At 37.9% G+C, this 24,178-nt stretch overlaps 1 protein-coding gene across 1 annotated transcript in view; it reads right to left on the reverse strand.

Annotated features, from left to right (window-relative positions):
- Positions 1 to 24,178, reverse strand: part of NODGS (nodulin/glutamine synthase-like protein) — a 141,160-nt gene that overhangs the window by 35,398 nt on the left and 81,584 nt on the right. The window contains exon 10 of the mRNA XM_089991248.1: positions 12,867 to 13,039. Within this exon, the coding sequence (XP_089847374.1) occupies positions 12,867 to 13,039 (173 nt within the window). The remainder of the gene's footprint in view (positions 1 to 12,866; positions 13,040 to 24,178) is intronic.

Here is a 24,178-nt window from a genome sequence, read left to right on the forward strand (position 1 = left end):
TGAAAAAAACAGAACCACTTCAAACATGCCATCTAGGTCCACGACCAAAACAACGACAAAGGATCATTACGCCTATGATCTGTTATAAGCACATCTCAAATAAGATCTTTTCACGAATAGAAATCATGGTTGTGGCAAGTCAGTTAAAAAAAATCCCCTTATCACAGAATTCACAGCAGCCCCAAGATAGCATAGATATCCTCCAGATCCTTAAATATCCAGATCTACGACTGTACAGTATACTTTTCTTTCACTTCCACTTCGACCCATAATAAAAAAATTTGTTTTTTTTTTCTTGTACATCACCCATCGCTGCCGATACTCGATCTGGTTAACAAAAATTTGTTGTGGCCTTTAGATCTGATTGCAGATATGTGTCATGACATCTGTCAGACACCAGATCTGTTATCAGATCTATGCAACAAAACAAAAAAAAAACTCGCACCTTTTATTTCTTTACTCGAGCTTTTTTTTTTGGTGTAGACAGAACACGTGACGCACACCTTTGCTGCAGAGAACCTGTGCTCACGTTCCCAAGACCAACTGCTCTGATACCATGCGGAGAATATTACTGGAGTCAACAGGAGTCGATACACACACACACAGAGAGAGAGGTCGGCTGAGAAAGAACGTAAAAACTTGTATATCGATTAGGGCTAATCTCTATGTTAAATAGAGAGAGGCCATTATAAAGAAATTACATACAAGTCCCTTATTAAACACAAAATAACAAATAACCTACTTTTAAGAAAACTTAAACTTAAAACCTCTTTAATCTCAACACTTACCAGACTGGCGATCCTGTACCCAACAACCATGAGAAGAGAAGGAGATATTACATCCATAGTCAAATATTTTCGAGACAGATAAGAGATTCAAATTTAGTTTAGGGATCTATCTAACTTCTAGAATAAAAAACTTTTTGAATTTTTTAAAAATTTCAAAACATCCTACTCCTTTTATTTCAAGAGATGTGTCATTGGCTGTAAAAACCTTTGACACACTTGACTTATTTTTAAGACATTCAGATAGACTATTGACATTTGGGGTCATGTGAAAAGAAGCACCAAAATCTAAAAGCCAAAGAAAGTTACATGGACTGAAGAAGGATGAAACAGCCACTCCAGTTGAGGCTTCAGTTGAAGAAGATACCCCTTTGATAAGAGGTTGAAGAATTTCCATCAATTGAACCATAAATACAGGTGTATCTTGATCTTTTGGCTCAGATTCAACAGATGCAACTCTTTTTTCTTCTCGCCTTTTTAACTTTGAACATTAAGATCTGTAGTGCTCCGGTGCATGACAACGATGACAAATGACTTTTCTTTTGTCAAAGTCACCATTTTGCCTTTCAAAATGAGGCGGCTTGAAAGTGCGAGTATGCTTCCCCAGTCTAGACATAGCTAGAACAAAGTCATCATCAACTTTTTGAGTACTTTTTCTAAGTTTATTTTCCTCCATAGTGAGCTCTTCTATAGTATCAACAATAGAATGAATTTTTCCACGATGTAAAAGGGCTGATTTGGCGGATTCAAACTTCGGCCTTAGACCATTCACAAATTGACAGAAAGGTTTCATATCAAGTTTCATTTGGCGAAGCTTGATATCTTCGACACAATGCCATTTGGGCTCAAGAAGAGCCAACTCTTCCCAAAGTTCGGACAACTCATTGTAATATTCTCGAATAAATTTATCTTTTTGAGTCATTGTCCGAACTTTGTCTTGTAAATTGCACACATGTGCAATATCTTTAAGGGAATACATATCTTTAAGGTATTCCCAAGCCTTATCGGCATGCTCAAACTTGGCATGACTAGAGCATTTTTTAATGTCTACGCTATTAATTAGCCATGACATAATTTTTGCATGTCCTATCCTCCACTCTTTCCATTTCTTTTCATAAGTGGCTAACGCCCTGCTCTTCTCTTCTTCCGTTAGAGGAACCTCTTTATCATCCTCTTTCTTGGAAAGAGATAGTTTAGGTTCCAAATTGAAACCATCCACTAGACCCCATAATCCTTTTCCTCAAATGTGTTGCTTCATAATCGAAACCCACATTACATAATTAGTATCATTTAGCTTCATGGGTATGATGGTGATTTTATCATTGTCATCCATCTTTTACAAGGGTAAAAGAGGAATAGATGAGAGAAGAGAGAAAAAAGTGTAGACAAGAGAACCAGAGAGAGGATAGAGAATAAGAGAGATGATACAAAACCAATTTTTGTAGCATAAGTCCTCCTTTCTTCAAACAAATCTTCTTGAGCCAAGAACAAGGTGATGAAACACCTTTTGCAAATGAAACATGTAAATCGAGGCAGAAGCACTTCAAGATCTAAGGTCTACGCGACTTTGATACCATGTAATGAAATGGTGGTCATGCACAAATACACAAACAACTCTCAAACACGTGTCTATTGGAGACACGACAAGCATGACCCTTGAAAGGGTATAAATGGAAACAACAACAACAACTAAGCCTTCATCCCAAAACAATTGGGGTCGGCGATATGAACCAAAAAAAAAATCATTCTGGGTCTTCCACATGAATCCTTCTCCTCCAATCATTTCTATCCAATGTCATGTCCTCGGTGAGGTTCAAAGCATTCATATCCTTTCCTATCACCTCCATCCACGTCTTCCTAGGCCTACCCCGACCTCTTTTAACTAATATATTTTCTCATTTCTCCATCCTTCTAACTGGAGCATCATTAGGCCTTCGCCGAATATGTCCAAACCACCGTAAATGATTCTCTATCATCTTATTTTCAATGGGTGCAACGCCTACCTTCTTATTTATCTCCTCGTTCTGAATCTTATCTTTTATTGTATTTCCACACATCCATCTCAGCATACGCATCTCAGCTACACATTTTTTGAATATGATGTCTCTTGGTAGCCCAACATTCTGTACCATATAGTAAAGCGGGCCTAATAGTCGTCCTATAAAACTTTTCCTTCAACCGCAATGGCATTCTACGATCGCACAACACTCCAGTTGCACTTTTCCATTTCATCCACCCAACCTTTATCCTATGATTTACATTGTCAGATTTGCTGCATAAATCAAAGACGAGAGAGGACGAGAGAGAGAGAGAGGGCTTTGAAGTTGTTGGGAATCGGCAACCTGTTTCCTCACACAGGCTGCGTTAATACTCTATTAACATTAATAGGGTTACAATAATTTACACATGGACAAAAGTGCCCATGTATTAGTAACTCATATTATATTAAAATACAAAACCAGGAATGGATATGGGTCCTTTATTGAATGGATCCATATCCAGCCCACATTCTAATATATTCTAATACCCTCCCTCAATTTGAGCATGGGAATGAACCATGTGCAACTTGTTCTTCAGATACCAGAAACGTTGACTTGTAAGACCTTTTGTAAATAGATCAGCAATTTGGTCTTCTGAAGGCACATAAACTGGTTCAATCTCTTTGTCTGTTATCTTTTGTCTGATGAAATGTTGATCACTCTTGATATGCTTAGTGCGACTGTGATGAATGGGATTGAATGCAATTTGTATAGCACTTTTATTATCACACATAAGTGTCGAATTTGAGATATCATCCCCCATCTTTGTAAGTAGATGCCTAATCCAGGTCACTTCTGCAGTGGTGGCTGCCATAGATCTATATTCTGCCTCTGTGTTAGACCGTGCCACAGCCTTCTGTTTTCTGCTACTTCATGAGACGAGATTTCTTCCAATGAAAATACAGTACCCTGAAACAGACCTCCTCTCATCTGGATCCCCTGCCCAGTCTGCATCTGTATAGGCCAGTATGTTATGTTTTGGTGACTTCGATGAAGATTGAGTATATGTAAGTCCATCACCTATCGAGCCTTTTAGATAGCGGAGGATGCGTTTGACAGCATCCATGTGACCAGTCTTTGGTTCATGCATGAACTGAGATACTTGATTAACAGAATATACAATGTCTGGTCTAGTAAAGGTAAGATATTGCAACATACCCACTAAACTGCGATACTTGACTGCATCAAGATATAACTCACCATCACAAATACTGAGTCTTTGGTTGACAACACTGGGTGTGGATAGAGGTTTACAATCTGTCATTCCTGCTTTAGCCAGAAGATCAAGAGTGTATTTGTGTTGATTTAATGACATTTTGTTATCTCGTCTGTCCACCTCTACACCAAGAAAGTATCTCAATTCCCCAAGGTCTTTCATTTTGAACTGTATACTCAATAAAGTTTTAATTCGTTGAATGTGGTTGGGAGCATTACCAGTGATCACAATATCATCAACATATATGAGTAAGAAAATCAGGGCGGTATCATTCCTGTATATAAACAGAGAATGATCTAGTTGGGAACGAAAGAAACCATGCTTATGAATCTCTAAGGAGAAGCTTTCGAACCATGACCTGGAAGCTTGCTTCAAACTATACAAGGCTCTGGTTAATTTGCATACATAATCCTTTGGGTCTCCTTCTGTATAACCTTGAGGTTGTTCCATGTAGACCTCTTCCGTTAAATTTCCATGAAGGAATGCATTTTTAACATCAAGCTGACTAAGGATCCAACCATGTTCAATTGCCAAGCCAAGTATGATGCGAATAGTACCCATTTTCACTACTGGGCTGAATGTCTCATCGTAATCCTGACCATATTCTTGAGTGAAACCCTTGGCTACAAGACGTGCCTTGTACCGTTCAATGCTACCATCCGGTTTATATTTAATTTTATATACCCATTTGGAACCAACAACATTCTTATCTGGAGGACGACCAACTACCTCCCATGTTTGACACTCATGAAGTGCCTCGATCTCCTCATTTATCGCTTCAATCCATTTGTTGGATTGGTCAGCTTGATGAAAACCACGTGGTTCATCATGTTTTTCAATCTTGGACCATAGAAAAATTTGAAAGTCCATAGAAAAGTTGTCATAACTAACCCATTTTTCAATAAGATGTCTTATCCTACCTGATCTTCTTGGTGCTTCTCTGTTATCAGGCAATGCAACGTGTTCTTCAGCAGGTGCATTCGTTTGCTCTCTAGGTCTCCTGGTATACACATTACCTTTGTATCTCAGACATGTTGTTTGTGATGCATCATCTGAAACCGCCTCACCATGTATGCCTTCAGGAGTCAAAATAGTATCTTCGGCAGTATGTGAAATAAGTTCTGCACTAAGCCATGGATCATACCAATTACCAGCTGCATCACCATGTTCTCGATTATGATTTGCTTTACTTTCCAGAAAACTATTTTCATCAAAAACAACATTTCTGGAAATTCTAATCTTCTTATTGGCAGGGTCATAGCACCTGTAACCCTTATGTTCATCTGCATAACCAACAAATTGGCATATGGAGGCTTTGTCCTGAAATTTAGTTCTCATGGATTTGTCAATGTGTACATAACATGTGCATCCAAAAACTCATAACTCATCATAATTAGGATGTGCACCAAAGAAAACATAATAGGGAGACAGATTTTCAAGGATAGGCATAGGAAGACGATTTATCACATAAATGGCAGTGTGAAAAGCTTTTGTCCAAAGACTAATGGGCAAGTTACAACCATGCATCATACTCATTGCGCTTTCCACAATATGTCTATGTTTACGTTCAGCAATTTCATTTTGTTGCGGAGTGTACGGACAAGAAACTCTACGATGTATCTCATTATCTTGAAGAAAATCTAAAAATTCTTTGGAGGAATACTCACCACCTCCATCACATTGGAGAGTTTGAATGTTTTGGGAGAATTGAGTTTTAACATAGGCATGAAAGTGACGGAAGATGGGAAAAACCTCTGATTTGTGTTTCATAAAAAATAATCAGGTAAAACGAGAAAAACTGTCAATAAAAGATACATAATATTTGCTTCCAAAAGAGGAAGAATTGGGAGCTCGGCCCCAAATATCAGAACATATTATTTCAAAGGGCATGGAGGCTCTTTTATTTATTTGATGAAAAGGAATTACATGACTTTTGCAGACCTGACAACTGGGACACATTTTATCCTTCAATTAAGGTAAAACAGACTCTGAAAGAAAACCATTGGACACTAACTTGTCAATAAAGACTTGACTACAATGACCAAGACGAGAATGCCAGAGATCTGGCTTATTACATTTGGATATACTTAAGACGCTTTTGGAGACATGATCAGACTTGGGCTTCAGGACACTGGAGGTTGAATCTTCATTGAAGACATACATGTTTCCTCGTCGCTCTCCTTTAGCGAACATCTCCTTTGTTTGAAGATCCTTGACAAAGACAGAAGTATGAGTAAATTCCACAGATGAATTGGTAAAGTCAACAAGCTTAGAAACAGAGATAATATTTTTCTTTATATTTGGTGCATGAACAACATCAGATAAAGGAATAGATGACTCGGACAAGGGAATGAGAACATTGCCTATGTTTGAAATAGGGTGATGAGTCCCATCTCCAGTTACAATATTAGATTTACCAAGATAAGGAGTCAAAGTAGAGAACTTACCTGTATTGCCAGTGACATGAGCTGCTGCCCCAGAGTCAACATACCATATTCCATCATCATTTTGTTTTAGATTCAAGTTGGCCATCACAGATAAGAGAAGATCCTTAGCATCATCACTGACTCGAAATGTACCTGCAGTTCCTGATGCAACAGCATTTCTATTATTTTGTGTTCTATTCCGATTTTGTGGATTGAACTAGCAGTTGGCTTTGATATGACCACGTTTGTTACACTGGTAGCACGTGGGAACATTCTTTGAAAAACTGACATCGGAACTTGGTGTAGGTAGTAACCCACGTCCACCCTGGGTTGGAGTTCCCCTGCTTCTACCACGTCCTCCTCGTGAACGATCAGTTATTATTCCTGTGGAAAGAACCTCATGCGTAGATGATTGTCCTGCTGAAGCATCAGACATGCTTTTCAAAGTCATTTCTTACTGAAAGAGTTTGGCACGTAATTCTTCAAAACTGAGTAGCGTAGGTAGGCACAATAAAGACGTCACAAGAACATGATATTCTGATCCCAGAGCATTCAGTGTCTGCTGCACCTTTTCTTTATCTGACACTGGATATCCAACCATGGCTAACTGATCTGTAATGCTTTTGACTTGATTCAAGAATTCAATGATGCTCATTGCCCCTTTTTTTAACATTTGAAATTCGCGTTTGAGAAACAACACTTTGGCCTCTGATATCTGAGAGTAGGTCTGAGCTAAATTCTCCCACAAAACTTTGGATGTGCAATCATCAGGAATGGAGATCAGTAATTCTTGCGATAACGTGGAAGTGATGTATGCGACACGGGTCTGATCGCGCTTCATCCAAGAAACAAATGCAAGATTGCGAACAATATTCGGCAATCCCCCATCCTCTTTGGCTTCGCTTGTGATGAATTCTGGAGGCATTGGAGTGGAGCCATCCAAGTGACCTGAAAGATCTTGACTTCGAATGAAAGGAGCAATTTGCCTTTTCCAAGTCAGATAATTGTTTGTAGTTAGCTTTTTCGAAACTAGCTGCCCTAGGAAATTGGAAGAAAGACCCGAATTAGCTGAAGTATTCATTTGTAGACTAATTGACAACCTTTTTTTTTAAATGACACTAGTGGCAGAAACTGGGTTGTTTTATCATAAACTGACACAGTTGACAGAAATCGGTACAATGTCACGACAAGAGAAATGGGAGCTCTATATATATACCCCCTTTTTGAGTGTATGGAAGATTGACAGAAAATGAATGAGAGATCAAAAGAATAGATTTTATATGTATCAACAGGAAACAAAAGAATATTTATGTGTATCACAGGAAAATAAATGAGAATATCACAGACTAATCAATATCACAGGCAGATCAATATCACGACAGAAACTAGAAAGAGAGATAACAGTAAACAGCCCGAGATCTGACGTGATCTGTTCTATAGACAGAAGACAGCACGTCAGGTCAGACCTGTTCTTTGAACAGAAAAAGGCACCAGAGAAACAACACCAGATCTGACGTGATCAGAGGCAGCACGTCAGATCTGTCCTTAAAGAAAAAGAATAAATAATAATAAGAAGTAGATTAGAAGGGACCCAGATCTTAAAGGAAATCAGATCTGTCGTGAAACAGAAAATAAAAGCAGGAATAAAAGAAAGGAAGAATAAAGAATAGAGAGGAAACCAAAGACGATCTGTTGAAGAAGATGAAGGAGGGGCTCGGCTTGGCTGAAGGATCTGAAACTTGACCTGTTTCTGCTGAAGATGAAGAGGACTTGGCTGAAGGATCTCAGCCTCTGAATGAGAAGGAATCGACTGGCTGAAGAAGATGGAGGCGTGTTATGACTCGGCTAGCTGAAGAAGATAAAGGTGTGTTATGCCCAGACCTGTCGTTGCTCTGATACCATGTGAGATTTGCTGCATAAATCAAAGACGAGAGAGGACGAGAGAGAGAGAGAGGGCTCTGAAGTTTTTGGGAATCGGCAGCCTGTTTCCTCACATAGGCCGCGTTAATACTCTATTAACATTAATAGGGTTACAATAATTTACACATGGACAAAAGTGCCCCTGTATTAGTAACTCATATTACATTAAAATACAAAACCTGGAATGGATATGGGTCCTTTATTGAATGGATCTATATCCATCCCACATTCTAATATATTCTAATATACATCTCCATCAATTTCTTCATACTTTTGAATGATAGATCCCAACTATTTGAAACAATCATCCACCGGTATTTCTTGCTCACCAAGCTTCACTACACTCCCATCACTACTTCGTTGCTTACTAAACCGACATTCCATGTATTTTGTCTTACTCTTACTCAACTTAAAACCTCTTGCTTCCAATGCCTGTCTCCATAATTCTAACTTAACATTAACCCCAGCTCTAGACTCATCAATCAAAACAATATCATCAGCAAACAACATAAACTACGGCACATTTTCTTGAATTGATCTCGTAAGCTCATCCATCACTATAGCAAATAGGACAGGGTTTAAAGCAAATCCTTGATGTAACCCAACCGTTATAGGAAAATTGGTTGTCACCCCTCCACAAGTGCGGACATTGGTTACTACTCCTTCATACATATCCTTAATTATACTAATGTACTTGAGAGAAACACCTTTCTTCATCATTGTCCACCAGAGAACGTCCCTAAGTACTCTATCGTATGCCTTCTCCAAATCAATAAAAACCATATGCAAATCTTTGTTCCTCTCTCTATTTCTCTCAATAAGTTGTCTAAGAAGATCTATAGCTTCCATAGTTGATCTTCCAGGCATAAAACCAAATTGATTCTCCGATATCATGACAACCTTCCTCAAGCTAGACTCAATCACCCTTTCCCAAAGTTTCATAGTATGACTCATGAGTTTGAAAGGGTATAAATGGAAGAACACTTGAAATAAATAACAATTTATTCATACACAAAAATGCTTAAGAAGCATTGTTTTACAAAGGAGGGGTTCACCCCTATATAAAGGAGGGGTTCACCCCTATATATACAAGAAGAAGAGTTTGGAGAGGAAGAGCTCTGAGCTCTTCCTCAGAGTCGTTGGACCTAGTCCAACGGCTCTATTTGTAGCCATTGGACTAGGTCTAACGGCTATAGGAATGGTCAAGATCTAACGAGATCTTGACCATCTAGTTCAAAGTGAACTAGAAAAAAATAAAAATAAAGAAAATGAAAAAGAAGTAAAAATATAAATATATATAATATATATATATATATATTATAAAAATAATATATATTATATATGTATTTACATGTTATATTTTAACAATAATAAACAACAATGATGTTCATAATGAACCTCAATCCAACATCCAGTATGGTGAGTCTAATGTCACTAATAGTGGACCTCTAGTTATCCAATATGAAAGAACCGATGATAGACATCCAAATGCCTTAGAATAATATTCTAGCATAGAATCAAGCACTCTTAGGAAATCCGCTCATGAAAACTTTATACATCAATATAGAGCTTGTATAGCTAAGATATTTTCTTACATTAAACCCTCCTCGTACAACAAAGCCAAAAATTGTCCAGAATGGATGAGTGCTATGAATGATGAAATACAAGCCTTAGAAAAATCAAAAACCTGAAATATAAGAAGTCTTCCTCGTAGAAAGAAGATAATAAGTTATAGATGGGTGTTTAAAATTAAAACCAAGAATGATGAAACGTTAAAGAGACACAAGGCTAGACTAGTGGCCAAGAGATACTCTCAGGAATATGGTATAGATTATGATAAAACGTTTGCTCCAATAGTTAGGATGACTTTCATTAGAACACTTATACTTGCAGTTGCCATTAGATGTTGGCTCATTTATCAAATGGATGTCAACAAACCTAGATATGAGGTTTTTGTTGGAAAGGTGTTTTACTTAAGGAAAGCCCTTTATGGTTTAAAACAAGCGCCTAAAGCCTAGGATTATCATTTTATTTTTGTTATGGTTAAATTAGGTTTTACTTCCTATTATATTGACACTGCTATGTTTATTAAGAGATCTGATACAGGTATTGTTATCCTTCTTCTCTATGTTGACGATATGATCATCATTGGAGGAGACAAATAGGGAGTTAGTTTTATTAAAAATATTTTAAAACAAAGTTTTGAAATGACTGATTTAGGATTTCTTAGATATTTTTTAGGGATTTGGGTTGCATATTCCGCTCGTGGTTATTTTCTGACTCAATTCAAGTTCGCTTCTAACATCATAGACAGGTCTGAAATTATAGATGAGAAAAGGGTGGACATTCCTGAAGTGATAAATGCAAAAATGAAGATAGATGATGGCATACCTCTAGATGATCCTACTTCTTACGGCCAAATGATTAGGGCCCTCACATACTTGATCATTACATACCTCACATGCAATTCATACAGCCAGTCAATTTCAACATTTCCCTATCAATGTGCACATGGGTGTCCTTATGCGTATCATTAGATATTTACAAAATTTTGTTTCTAAGGGAATTGTTTTGTCTTCCGCCTCCCCACTCAAATTAACTGCTTATGCTGACTCTGACTGGGGAGGAGATTCTAATGACAGACGTGCAACTACAGGTTTCTGTGTGTTGGTAGGTGATTCATTGGTGTGCTGTAAATGCAAGAACTAGCAAAAGTTATCATTGTCGTCAACCAAAGCTGAGTATCGTGACATGGCCACCACAACATCTGAAATTGTATGGTTGAAAAGATTATTGGAAGACATGGGGATGCATATGCAATCACCTTCAAGGTTATACTGTGACAATAAAAGCGTCATCTATATAGTCAGCAATCACACGTTTCATGAGCGCACCAAACATATTGAAATGGATTGCCACTATGTTCATGAAAAGTACCTGAAGAAGACCATCATTTTGCCTTATGTATCGTCGAAATTTCAGTTGACCGACTTCTTTACGAAAGCTCTTCCCACTTCTCGGTTTCATTTCTTGCTTGACAAACTTTCAGTGATTACAGTGTAAGTTTGAGGGGGTGTTAAAGTATATATATGATAGTATATAAACTTATAATTTTGTGTATGTACATATATATACATATATTTATATGTATATATATATATATATTTCTTGGTGTAATAAGTAAAACCCATTAGGGGTATTTTAGTTATTTTACCTTATATAATTAGTTGTATTCATTAGGAGCACTTTAGAGTTTTCTTATTTTTTTTATTTCATTCATTCTATCAAGGGCATTATAGACCTTATAATGTCGTTGAAATAGAGCTACTCTCAATGGCTCTAGTTGATCCTTATTGTGTATAAATAGGGGATGAGTCCCCTCTTGTATTCCAAGCTTGTTCTCAAAGCTCTCTCTCAATAAATCCTACACATTTTTTATGTTCTCTCTCTTGCCCATAGGTGGCATTGTGTGTGATTGTATCTTAAGTGGTCTCCATTTGTGTATGTTGTACTTGCACATAAGAGGCATTTGTGTGTATTCTTTGTATTTCACTACAATGATCCATCCTAATTATGTAACACAATAAAAGCATACGAAATGTTGGTGGAATGTTAACTATTGGATACTGGGTTAACTGAACTATTATAGAAAACAGACAATGAGCTGTTTGGCAATTTTGAGGTTTTGTGAACCTTTTTCCTGTCATTATGATTGGGTATTATTCATCTTAACTATGTAAAGTTAAATGCTTGAACAAGTTATATGAAATATTTATGTAATTATTTGATATGAACATGCACTTGTGATTAGATGTGCACAAGATGCATTAACATTTAACATAAGTTACAAGTTCTACTGTGTTAATTTTTTTTTTCACAAAAATAAAGGCAGAGCTGCATTGCATGGTGATCCATCTCCCAATTGAATGGAAGAGCTAGTTGCCACACCTGACTATGTGAAGTTGTGAACTACAACAGCCAGCAGGGGAAGTTGGAAAGACCTAACTCAAAGGAAACATAGCATTTAATATACCAACACAACCAACAAATGTTCATTTTATCACAAAAATCTTCAAATTATTTCAGATCAAAATTTTGGTTCTCCATAACCCCTAAACCAACTCATGTAATAGAAGTAACTATATGGTTAAGCATTTTCATAGAGAAAGTGATGTAAAATATGTTACAACAGTTACATAGCCACTAAAAAATTTCTTGATCACGTTTAGTACAAAAAGCAACCTCAAACACGTAAATTGTTATTAAACTTTCCCCACTTTGGTAAAAGTCTGGTGACCCTCCTAAACAAAAAAACAAGTTTGATGAACTAAATATAAAAGATCAGACAAAACTTTGGCAATGAAAAGCTTAAAAACTTTGACAATGAAAAGATATCTGCAAAACAAAATTGGCTCCCTACTATGAAATATTAATATTATAAAGCATAACCACAACATCGAGCATGTTAAGAGTGTCGTACCAGGGCAGCCTATGCTTTGTTGTAAGATCTGGTATTAGCCGAATTTCACCCACAGCAGTAAGGTTGGATCCTTCTGCAGGACCATCACAATGGGAGGTCATTCCCATTGAACAACATGTCAAACCGACCCCATGATTTCTTACAACTTGATAGAAGCGTTTTTCAGGTATTACCTAAAAATATAGAAAAACATTAAGGCATAATTTTGAGGAAAAGTAAGAAGAAAGACGCTCTTTTTTCATAAAGTTGGAATTTTCTGCATGTTATCATCAAGAAGATTTTAAGCTTAAGGACATATATAACCATGAAATGCCATTAAATGTATTTAGACAATAACAATTAGTAGATAATTATATTGAAGTGACATGGTAGATAACAAAATGTTAAAAAGTAAAATCAGTTACCATGTATAATCCAGCAATACGACTAAACATAAGCCCAAAAAGTGATCTTGATAAAATGTTTTTCCTTAAAATCACATACAAGTCTAGTGTTGGCATTCTTAAGAATATCCTATTAACTCCAAGAGAAGAAAAGAAAAGGAAATGATATCAACAAAAGGATGGACCCAAGGTTGTAAAAAGCATATCAACGCCCATATTGGAAGGGTCCAAAATAGATAGATATTATCAGAAATTTTGTGTTCATAATATGCACATCTATGCCAACATAATATTCATTTGCATGATCATACATAACCAATAAACATTCTTGCCATTCATGTAACCAATTTTGGGCATGCTCGGGATACAAAACATAACCACCGAGTCATAACTATACTGACACAATGCACAGAACAACATTAGTATGTCCTTGACAGCATATTTTTCACGAAGAAAACATACAGCCCAAAGGCAGTGGGCAACGGACAATGTTGCACATAAATCATAAATAGAACACATTAACAACATTAGAATAAATCATTTGGCAACATCAAGAAATAACTAAAAATTCAGCCGATTATGACAGCATGTAGGTGTTAAAATGTACTCCATATATATATATATATATATATATATATATATATATATATATATATATATATATATATATTACATCAATACCTGATAGGGGTATTTTTGTAATTTCACATAGTTGTTTTAGAAAACAACTAATTTTATTTTTTGTTAAAATATAATTTCCTTTTTTATTTTTTTGTTTTCTTTTTTGTATTTTTTAGGAACCAAAAGGGGGCTCCAACCATAGAGTTGTTGGAGCCCCCAACAGTCACAAACAGTGTTATTAAAAACGCGCCTCAAGGCGCAAAAAGCGCGCCTCGCCTCAAGGCGAGGGGCTTTATGCCTTGAGGCGCACATACAAAGCGCAAAAGCTCCAAGGCGTGCGCCTCATGCGCCTTGAGGCACACACCTCGAGGCGAGGCGCGCCTCAAGCCAAGGCGTACACGCCTCAAATGTTTTAGTCAAATGAGGGTCAAAGCCCTCATTTGACCAAAAATTAGGGTTTTTTTAATCAGTTTTAACCTATGTCACACGGACTCGGCTCCAAGGTCGCCGCACCCGCGTCGACACGCACCGACACGGGTGCGGACACGGGTGCAGCTCGGACTCGGTCAACCCGAACCTGGGTGTGGTCAACGCACCCAGGGTCATTTTGGTCCATTTTTTGAATTTTTTTTTTTTTTGAATTTTTTTTTTTGAAATTTTCTGGGCTACATCTGTAAGGAAAAAAACCCATCACAACTAAAAAACCTGTACACTTTCAAGTTTTAAGTACAGAATGGGCACAACTCAAGTTTTTGTGGTTTTTTCCTGTATGAAGAAAGTGAATTATTACAGTGTATGAAGAAAGTGCCCAAAAGTGAATTATTCCTGTATGAAGAAAGTGTACAGAATGCCTTCACAACTCATCACCTGTCCCCTAATGGGCACAACTTTGACCGAGTCTTATATATATATATATATATATATATATATATATATATATATATATATATATATATATTTTTAATATATATATATATAGCCGAGTCCCCGTGTCCAAAATTTTTGAAATTGCGCCACACCCGTGTCGCACCCGCACCCGCACCCATGTGACATAGGTTTTAACCAAGTTGAGGCATTTACCCTCTGTTCTCCCGCCTGCTCTCCCTCTTTTCACGCTCCTCCTTTGCCACTGTCGCCCACGTCGCCACCACTTCCACTGCTGCACCCGCTCGCTCGCTCTCTCCCAGAGGTCAGGTATGTTGTTTTCCCTTTCATTCTCTCTCTCTCTCTCTCTCAGAAAAGGAGGTTTTCCGAATTAGAGCAATTCAATCAGGAGCAGAACACCAAATTCCTGTGAAATATGACTGATTTAGGCTAATTTTGGCGGATTGTTGTGCTGTCAACTTGCAAACAGCTTGCTTGAGTTGCCCGTGTCAATCCATGCAACTATGTGGTCTACTAAGTCTTTGTTGCCATCAGGCGTTGGCAGGAACCAGGTGGTTTTGATTGTTTTTGAACAAACTGGATGATGTTAGTGAGCTGGTATCCATTCATAGTAGTGTCGAGTGATCTTGGTGGTCATGTTAGGATTGCATAGGCCGAGCTTGGCCTGCTCAGCCTTGTTCATTTGGGTCAAACCCAATTAGAGATCAGACTCAGGTGTTGGTGCTGACCCGAGCTTGAAACCATGACAAACAGAGCCAACAAGTAGATCTCAAGTTGGATTCATATGAAAAGTATTGTATCTTTTAGCATTGTTAGTAATAGGAATCGACATGCTGGATCACCCCTTTTCAAACCACATACTCCATTCAAATGCTCTACGGCATTGTGCATGACATAAGAATCTTGTAAAAAAATATATAATATATGTTTAAGAATTGACTCACGAAGTTGTGCTCCCTTTGCACATGATCAGCTTGACAACCCTTCATGATCAGCTAGTGGCTTGGCTAATTGAGCCCCTTTTATGAGATCTTAAAATTAGCTGAATTGGACAAGCCACAGGCTGCTCGACTCATTCCCATCCCTATATTACAAGATAATAGTAGCTATAGAAAATGGTGACATCAAACATGGTTATTTTAGAAAAATAAGCAGAGAGGCAGACCATTTGCTAATATTTTGGGATGCTCATGCCATTGTTTTCTCTACGTATCAGTGTCTTTTGTACACTTTTTACATTGGTATAAAAAATTTAATATAATCTATGTGATGTGGTCCCTTCTACTAGGCTGTTGTTTTGGTGTTGAACTCATACAAATACCAGTCACCAATATTGACTATATTTTAAAGGTATCATGATGTCAATGTTTTTTTCTGCAACAACTGATAAAAATGTGAATGCATTAATGTTATTTTTACATGTTAATCGCATATTTTTTCAGTATTTATTTGAGATTTTTTATTTCTTGTTGGTTGTTGCTTCATCAATAGAGAATTTTTTAGTTATTTATAATTTTAGATAGTTTTTTTAAGTTAGTTTTTTTTTGAAGCTTACGCTTTACGCCTCGAGGCTTACGCTTCGCCTCAGATTTTGGTGGGGTGCCTCACTACGCCTCAACGCATTTCACAACACTGGTCACAAATGTGACCGTTGGGGGCTCCCAACGACTCCATGGGAGCCCCCTTTTAGGCTCTTCTTTTGAGGCCCTTGGCCTTCCTTTTCCTTTCACTCCCTCTTGTACAAACAGGGGTGAACCCCTTTATGTATGCATTCTTGAGAGCTCTCTCTCTTTTCAATAAGAGGCTTTTTATATTGTTGCCTTCTTAAATGCTTGTGTTTGTATTGTCCCTTAGTGGACTTGTGATAGTCTCTTTTATTCATTGTTGTAAGTGATTATAAGCACTCTTTATATTTTCGCAATATCTCATGACATGGTATCAGAGCCACTCGGTTCTTGAAAGAAAAGTGTGGCACTTATATTTCATATTTTGTGTATCTCTTCTCTTCTCACTTCTTGGTAACATCATGGAGGCAAAGATCGACCTATCCTTCAAGCTCAATGGAAAGAATTACATGATGTGGGCATCGGCAATGGAAAACAACCTCAAAGGAAAGAAACATTGGGGTTTTGTCATGGGTATCGTTCCGGAACCTAAACTTATGCTCACAAAGAACGAAGGAGGTCAAGAAAAAGCTCTTGAAGGAGATGCTCGCCTCAAGACCATTGAAAATCATCAAAAAGAAGTGGAAGATTGAGAAAGCAATCACGCAAAAATCCTTGCGTGGTTTATGAACAATGTTGAACTCAAGGTATGTGCTAATATAGCTAAATTTCGTCGGGTCAATGAGGCTTGGTTCTTTATGAAGGGTATGTATACCCAAAAGGATCTTGCAAGAGCGTATTTTTTGCAAGAAAAGATTAGAACCACCAAAAAAGGTGATTCTAGCATTCAAGACTATTATAGTGCCCTAAACCCACTATGGGATGAATTGGCTCTTTTAGAGCCAAAATGGGTTGCTATGGAAGATATTGAATTGAGACAAAAACAAATGGAACAAGAATGATTGTTTCAATTTCTTTTTGGGCTACATCCTGAATTTGAGCAAGTGAGATCCTCACTTCTCCATAGATTTATATTTCCTCTAATTGAGGATGTTATTACGAAATCACTCAAGAGGAGACAAGGTTTGGCATGAGTAAACATGTTGATGAAGTGTTTGTTGTATCCAAACCCGACAACAATGTAAGAACCTATAAACCTCCACATTTTAAGAAACAAGGAAACTATAATGGAGGAAGAAAAATGATTGTTTGTCATCATTACTATGAACTGGGTCACATCAAACCCGCTTGCCCAAAGCTTAATGGAACTTTCAAGCCTAAGGTAGCCTCTCTTGAAGAAACTACCACCAAAGAAGATGAAGGCAAGAATGGTGACCTAAAGAAACTCTTGGGCAAATATCTATGGCTCTTCAACAAATTCTTAAAGCTTCTTCCTCCACATCGGGTGCGGCTATTGCTTCTACATCATCACCCGATACGTATTCTTGGATCCTTGACTCCGGAGCCTCTTTTCATATGACCCCCCATGAAAATGCACTTGTTGATGTTTGCACCAATTCAAAGGGTTCTTGTGTCTCTACGGCCGATGGAACTTTTTTGAAAATTTCATGTATTGGCTCTTTTAAAGACTCTCAAAATTTTTGTGTTCCAAAAGTAAGAGTTGTTCCCAAACTAAATTTAAATCTCTTTTCGGCCTCCCAAATTGCCGACCATTTGAAATATCTTTCTCATCTAATGGTTGCTTTGTGCAGGATTTCTGGTCCGGGAAGCGGATTGGGGAAGGCCATAGGAAGGGAGACCTCTACTATATGGATCATCTAGACCTTCCCACAAATTATTTTTGTTCTTATGTCCAAGAAAAAATATGGAAACTTGGCATAAAAGACTTGGTCATCCAAGTTATTCCAAAATGTACCTTTTTCCCTTTGGAAACAAATTTTGTAAGGAAAAAGAAATTAATTGCAAAGATTGTATTTTTGGAAAAATGAAGTCTAATTCGTTTCCAACAAGAACTTTTCTTTCGTCAAGACCATTTGAATCGGTGCATTCCGATGTCTGGAGGCCTTCTCCAGTCATGTCTAAAGGGGGCTACTCTTATTATGTTACTTTTATTGATGACTTTACTTAGTATGTTTGGATTTATTTTCTTAGTCATAAGTCAGAATTATTTACTTTCTTTAAAGATTTTCATAGAAAAAACCAAAATCAATTCCAAAGTAACATATCTACTTTGAGAACCGATTCCGGTGGTGAATATTTATCTTATGAATTTCAAAACTATTTAACTCAAAATAGAATTTGTCATCAAAATCATGTCCTAGAACCCCTCAACAAAATGGCCTAGCGGAAAGAAAACATAGGCACATTGTAGAAACCGCTAGAACATTACTTGTCTCTAAAAATATTCCAAAGAAGTTTTGGGTCGAAGCCGTTCTAACCGCAACTTATCTAATCAATAGAATACCCTCTTCTAAGTTAAAGAATGCTTCTCCCTATGAAAAGCTCTTTAAATTTTTACCCGATTTCAATCGTCTTCGAATTTTTTGTTGTAAATGCTTTGTTCTATTGCATAAGAAAGATAAGTTGTCTCCAAAAGCAATTGAATGTGTTATTCTAGGATACGGTGAAAATCAAAAAGGGTATAGATGTTATGATTTTAAAAATGATAAACTTTATGTTTAAAAAGATGTAACATTTCTAGAAGATGAGAATGGTTTTGATAAAATAAAAGAAACAAATGAAATTGATTACATATTTTTATATGATCTTATTGATGACATACAAAATGATTCTCTTGAAAGCATAGAAGATACATGTGAGGTGTTCAATCTTGATATAATACCCTCAAATGATAATAATGCAAATATGAATGTATACTGAAGAAGAAATCAAGAAAACCCTATTAGTGCCCTCGAAAAATACTCCCAAATTTCTGAGTCTACAGAGGAACCACAAATTAGACATTCTTATAGAATATCAATACCACCAAATAGGTTTGTATCCTATGATTCTTTGACACCCAACTATCGAGCATGTTTAATAACCCTACATTCTTATTTTGAACTAGCTCACTATAATCAAGCTAAATCTATACCACATTGGGTTGAAGCAATGCAAGTTGAACTAAATGCACTAAAAAGGCTAATACTTGGAAAATAGTTAATCTACCCCCACACAAAAAACATATTGGGTGTCGTTGGGTTTTTAAAGTCAAAACTAAAAGTGATGGATCTTTAGAACGATATAAAGTTAGGTTAGTCACTAAGGGATACTCACAAGAATATGGAATTGATTATGAAGAAACATTCGCTCTTGTAGCTCAAATGACCAGTGTCAGGACTTTAATAGTTGTCGCATCAACCAAGAAATTGCCTATTTATCAACTTGATATAAAAAATATTTTTTTTAAAGGAAGTTTAAATGAAGAAGTTTGCATGGATCCACCACCTGGAATTAATATTGAGCAAGATCAAACTCTTCGACTTTTAAAAGCGTTGTATGACCTTAAACAAGCTCATAAGGCTTGGTATGATCGTTTCAGTGATATCATGATAAAATTAGGATTTCACTCTTGTTATACTGACACTGATCTTTTTGTTAAAAATGCAGGTACTAGTATTGTTATCGTAATAACCGCAAATTTTTAGGCATTTATTTAGATATATTATAATACAAATTTTATAATATTGTGATTTGGGCCTGGAATCCAAGTTTCAGATCCAGGACCCATAAAGGAATCTTTATGTATATATTTATCTCGTATAATCTCTACTTTGTTGGTTTTTCACAGGAAATGGTGAACAGTGAAGTTGGACGTGCATCTGGGAATGGATAAGAGTCATACTTGAGCTTGACGGCTTCAGCAGATGACAGAGTGGCTCTTTCTTTTGTCTTTTAGTTCTTTTAATTTCTGCAATTATTACTTTACTTTCAGTTGAAGAAAACATTGTCTTTGAAATTTTCTTACTCATTAATAAAAGAGTTTTAGTTGGTTGATATGGATGATAATTGCAACTTCGTTTATGGTGTGTGGTTATCCAACTGAAATTGGAACTGTAGGGACCCCAGGTCTCTGAGAAGTTTTCCGCAACTCTTAGAAAAAAAAATATTCTGCATTTTTAAAGGGTCTAGATTGGGGTCGTTACAGGTTTGGTATCAAAGCCACCACAAAGACTTGCAATTTTGATCATCTTTTGAGTATTAAAAATTTTTACTTTGGTATGTGAGCCCTGTCCTGAAGCGTCGACAAGTGTGACTCGTCCTCCAGAGCAGTCTTCTTCACTGATATGGCTATTTAATACTTTTACTTTAAGTATGTGAATTTTGTGTGATTGATTGAAATTATAGTTTAATATTCTATTGGTATGAATTTAATAAGTCTTGGTATGATTACGTGAACGATTATTGTTCGTGATCAACCCTAAGGGGGTAGGATAAGTAAGAGTCTAATTTATAGAAAGGATGTGCGTTGTAGATGTTGCATTATACCCGTAGAGGTGCTTCGTCCTCTGCTGCTGCTCCTGCGAACTGACAGGAACAAAGAGACTTTATGATGGAAGCCATTCATACCTTGACGGAGACCATGACGGCTCAGGCGACATAAACAGCGCAGGCGCTGCAAGCGGCACAGGCTGCATAAACGGCCCAAGCGGCACAGGCTGCACAGGCAGCGACTCGTGACCCTCCTGTCAATATTGTTCCAAACGCGGGTGGAGTTTCTTTCGAAAAATTCCTGAAGTTGGATCCGCCAACTTTTTCAGAAGAGGCAAACCCAGAGGCAGCGGAGAACTGGGTTGAGGAGTTGGAACGGGTGTTCGACGTCCTGTCTGTTCCTGAGGACAGGAAGACATCTTTTGGCACGTACCGTCTGAAGGGCGATGCCAAGAAGTGGTGGGACACCCTGCGAAGGGTAAAGTTCGCCGATTGGGACGAGATCCCCTGGGAGACGTTCAGGGAAGAGTTTCTAGACACATATTTCCCCGCATACGCCGAGGAACAGATGCAACGGGAGTTCCTTGATCTGACTCAGGGAACCATGAGTCTGGTAGATTACACTACCAAGTTTCGGAACCTCGAGAGGTACTGTCCGAACCTCTTCAGAAATGAGAAGGCAAGAGCATCGAAGTTCGTGCACGGACTAAAGGATGGATTACGAGCTCGCGTACTGTCAGGTCGGCCTCCTACCTTGGCCGATGCTATCGAGTCAGTCATTGTTCTGACCAAGGACTAGGAGAGGTCTAGGAATGTATCGCAAAAGGGAGGCACAAATGGAGGGGATGCTTCGGGCGGAAAGAGGAAGGACCCACCTACAGGCAGAAAGACTCAAGGTGGCAAGAAGCAGCGAACCTATAATGGGCAACAACAAGAAAAGGCCCCGTCAACATGTCGTAGGTGCGGCAAGAACCATCCACTAGGTTTTTGCCTGTTGTTCAAGGAAAATTGCTTTCAGTGTCAACAACCAGGGCACATTGCTCCTTTTTGTCCGAACAAGCCAGCAGCTCAGGTAGGACAACAACCACTGCAGCAGCAACAACAGATACCTCAAACGCAACAGGGTCAGCGGAAGACTAATGGGAGAGTTTATGCTGTTACGACTGCTACTCAGGACTGATCTGGTCTAAGGTATCTCTTAGTTGTTAATCATTAGGCTCATGCGATATTTAATTTTGGTACTACTCACATTTAGTACGTTATAATTTCGCGCACGAAATTCTTTTAAGGGGGTAGGGATGTAAAACCCGAAAATTTTTATTATAAAATATTTCAAATTATGCAATTTGGGCCTAGATCCACATTACGGATCTAGGACCCATAAAGGGGGTAATTAGGATTTATTGATTTAAATCTCGATTTAATGATAATAATAAATAAATAAAATTTTTAAATTTTAAAAATAAATTAATCCGAGGATCCACAGTTGGATCCATTCGGATCCAACTTGTGGATCCATATTTGATTTGGAGCCGGGTTACGGGTCACGAGTCCGGACCCGAGCCGCGCCCCATGTATCAGCCTTTAAAAAAAAGAAAAAAGGGGGGGGGGGCAACCCGATAAGGGTTGCCCGATAAAACCTAACAGGAATAAGGAAAGGGGGGAAGGGGGGGTTACGCAGGGCGTAACCGACCTCCCCCCATCTCGGCTAAGAAGGAGGGGGGCTTGGGGCTGATAAAGGGGGGACTGGAGAGGGGGTCTCGCCCTCTTCACTCAGTCCCCCATCTGTCTCTCCCCGTCTCTCTCTCCCTGTCTGCGTGCGCGCACCGGAGGAAGAAGAGGTCGCCGGAAAAAGCTGCGGCAACCCACAGCCATCGTAGCTCCAGCGAGCACCCTTCTCCACGGCAGTGAAGAAGAGCGACACCCGCAGCCCCGTACTCTCATCTGCAGCCTCAAATCGCCGGGAAATCAAAAAAAGAGGTACGGGTCTTCCTGGAAATGGGGTGAGGGATCGAACAGGGATTCGATTCCGTGTGTGTGACTTGGGGTAGTGTCCACAGAAAACCCTCATCGGCGCAGGTGTCTTTCGTTTTCAAAAGGGTAAAAAGGGGGTTTTCAGTGGTCGGGGCACCCGATTTGGGAAAAATCAGGGTGTAGCCCTAAAATCGATACCCCGATTTGGGGGTTCCCTGGCTGGGTACCCGTGAATATGCATGGGAGGAAAAAAAAAAGGGGAAAGGTTGCCTTCGTATGATTCCTATGTGAATTAAGGGTTTGAGATGCCGATCATAGTTCAAATGCTAAGGTTCATTTCATGCTTTGTATGCTTACCCAACGGCTAGCCATCTAGGCAATCTACACGTGTCTCATCCAGTTTTATTTCTATTTTTAATTAATTGATTAATTAATGTTTTGTGTTTACCTTTCATGTTTAAATAAGGTGCCATGCATTTTTCGTGTACCTTGCTGTTATATTGGTTTTTAATTGTCTGATTGTTGTGTGGTACTCGAATACTATTTCATTGTTCATACAAGACAAGGATGCTTGTATACTATGGACACTGGGATCCATGTCAATGCTTTTGTACATTGGCATTGCATGTTTGCTGTAGTGCAGATATACTTTCCCATGAGTATGCACATGATTATTGGATTGCAAGATGAACGATAGAATATGCTAGTTGTAGGAGTCAGTAAGTGCACTAGATGAAATGTGTCCGGGATTTTACTGGCCATTCCAGAAAAGTGGCAAGTATATCATATTGTTTGCAGAAAACATTTTTATCTTGAAACTGTCTTCTTTATTTGTGAAACATAGTCAATCTAGGTCATACCCCAGGCTTGTGCAAAACAGTATGAACGACAAGTTCCTTGTTGCTTGGTGTAGGGCTCACATTTTGTTTTCATTTCATAGCACAAAGAGCTTTAATATATATGTACCGAATATAGGTTTAATATGAAAAACATTGTATTTGCACATTTGAACTTTGTACTACCTATTTATGCAATTACTCAATGGTTTGTAAACTCGTAATACAAAGGAATGACCATCTGTGACTTAATCATGTATAGTGTTAGGTTCAAAAGTGAGTAATCATTAGAAGTATACTTGATAAAATGAATATCAGTTAGTGTTAATTGACTACACTATTAGGTGTTGAACGATTATTGTTAATTGAATACTCTTTTAATGTTAATAAGCATGCCTCTAAACAGGTTATGTCAATTGAATACCTTGGTGTATGCTGAACAGTTAATAGAAATTGTATACTCTGTGATATTCTTATTATCATACCCTATTATACTAGCATACCCGGGTATCCTCTGATTTGATACAGTTGAACTGTATTGCAACAGTATGACCTGCTTTCGCCATACTGATTTTTATTGCACCATTATGAATTGCTTTCACAACACTGATTTTCTT

The sequence above is a fragment of the Nuphar pumila genome, chromosome 16 (assembly GCF_984573655.1).
Source record: "Nuphar pumila chromosome 16, dmNupPumi1.hap1.1, whole genome shotgun sequence".
NCBI classification, from domain to species: Eukaryota; Viridiplantae; Streptophyta; class Magnoliopsida; order Nymphaeales; family Nymphaeaceae; genus Nuphar; species Nuphar pumila.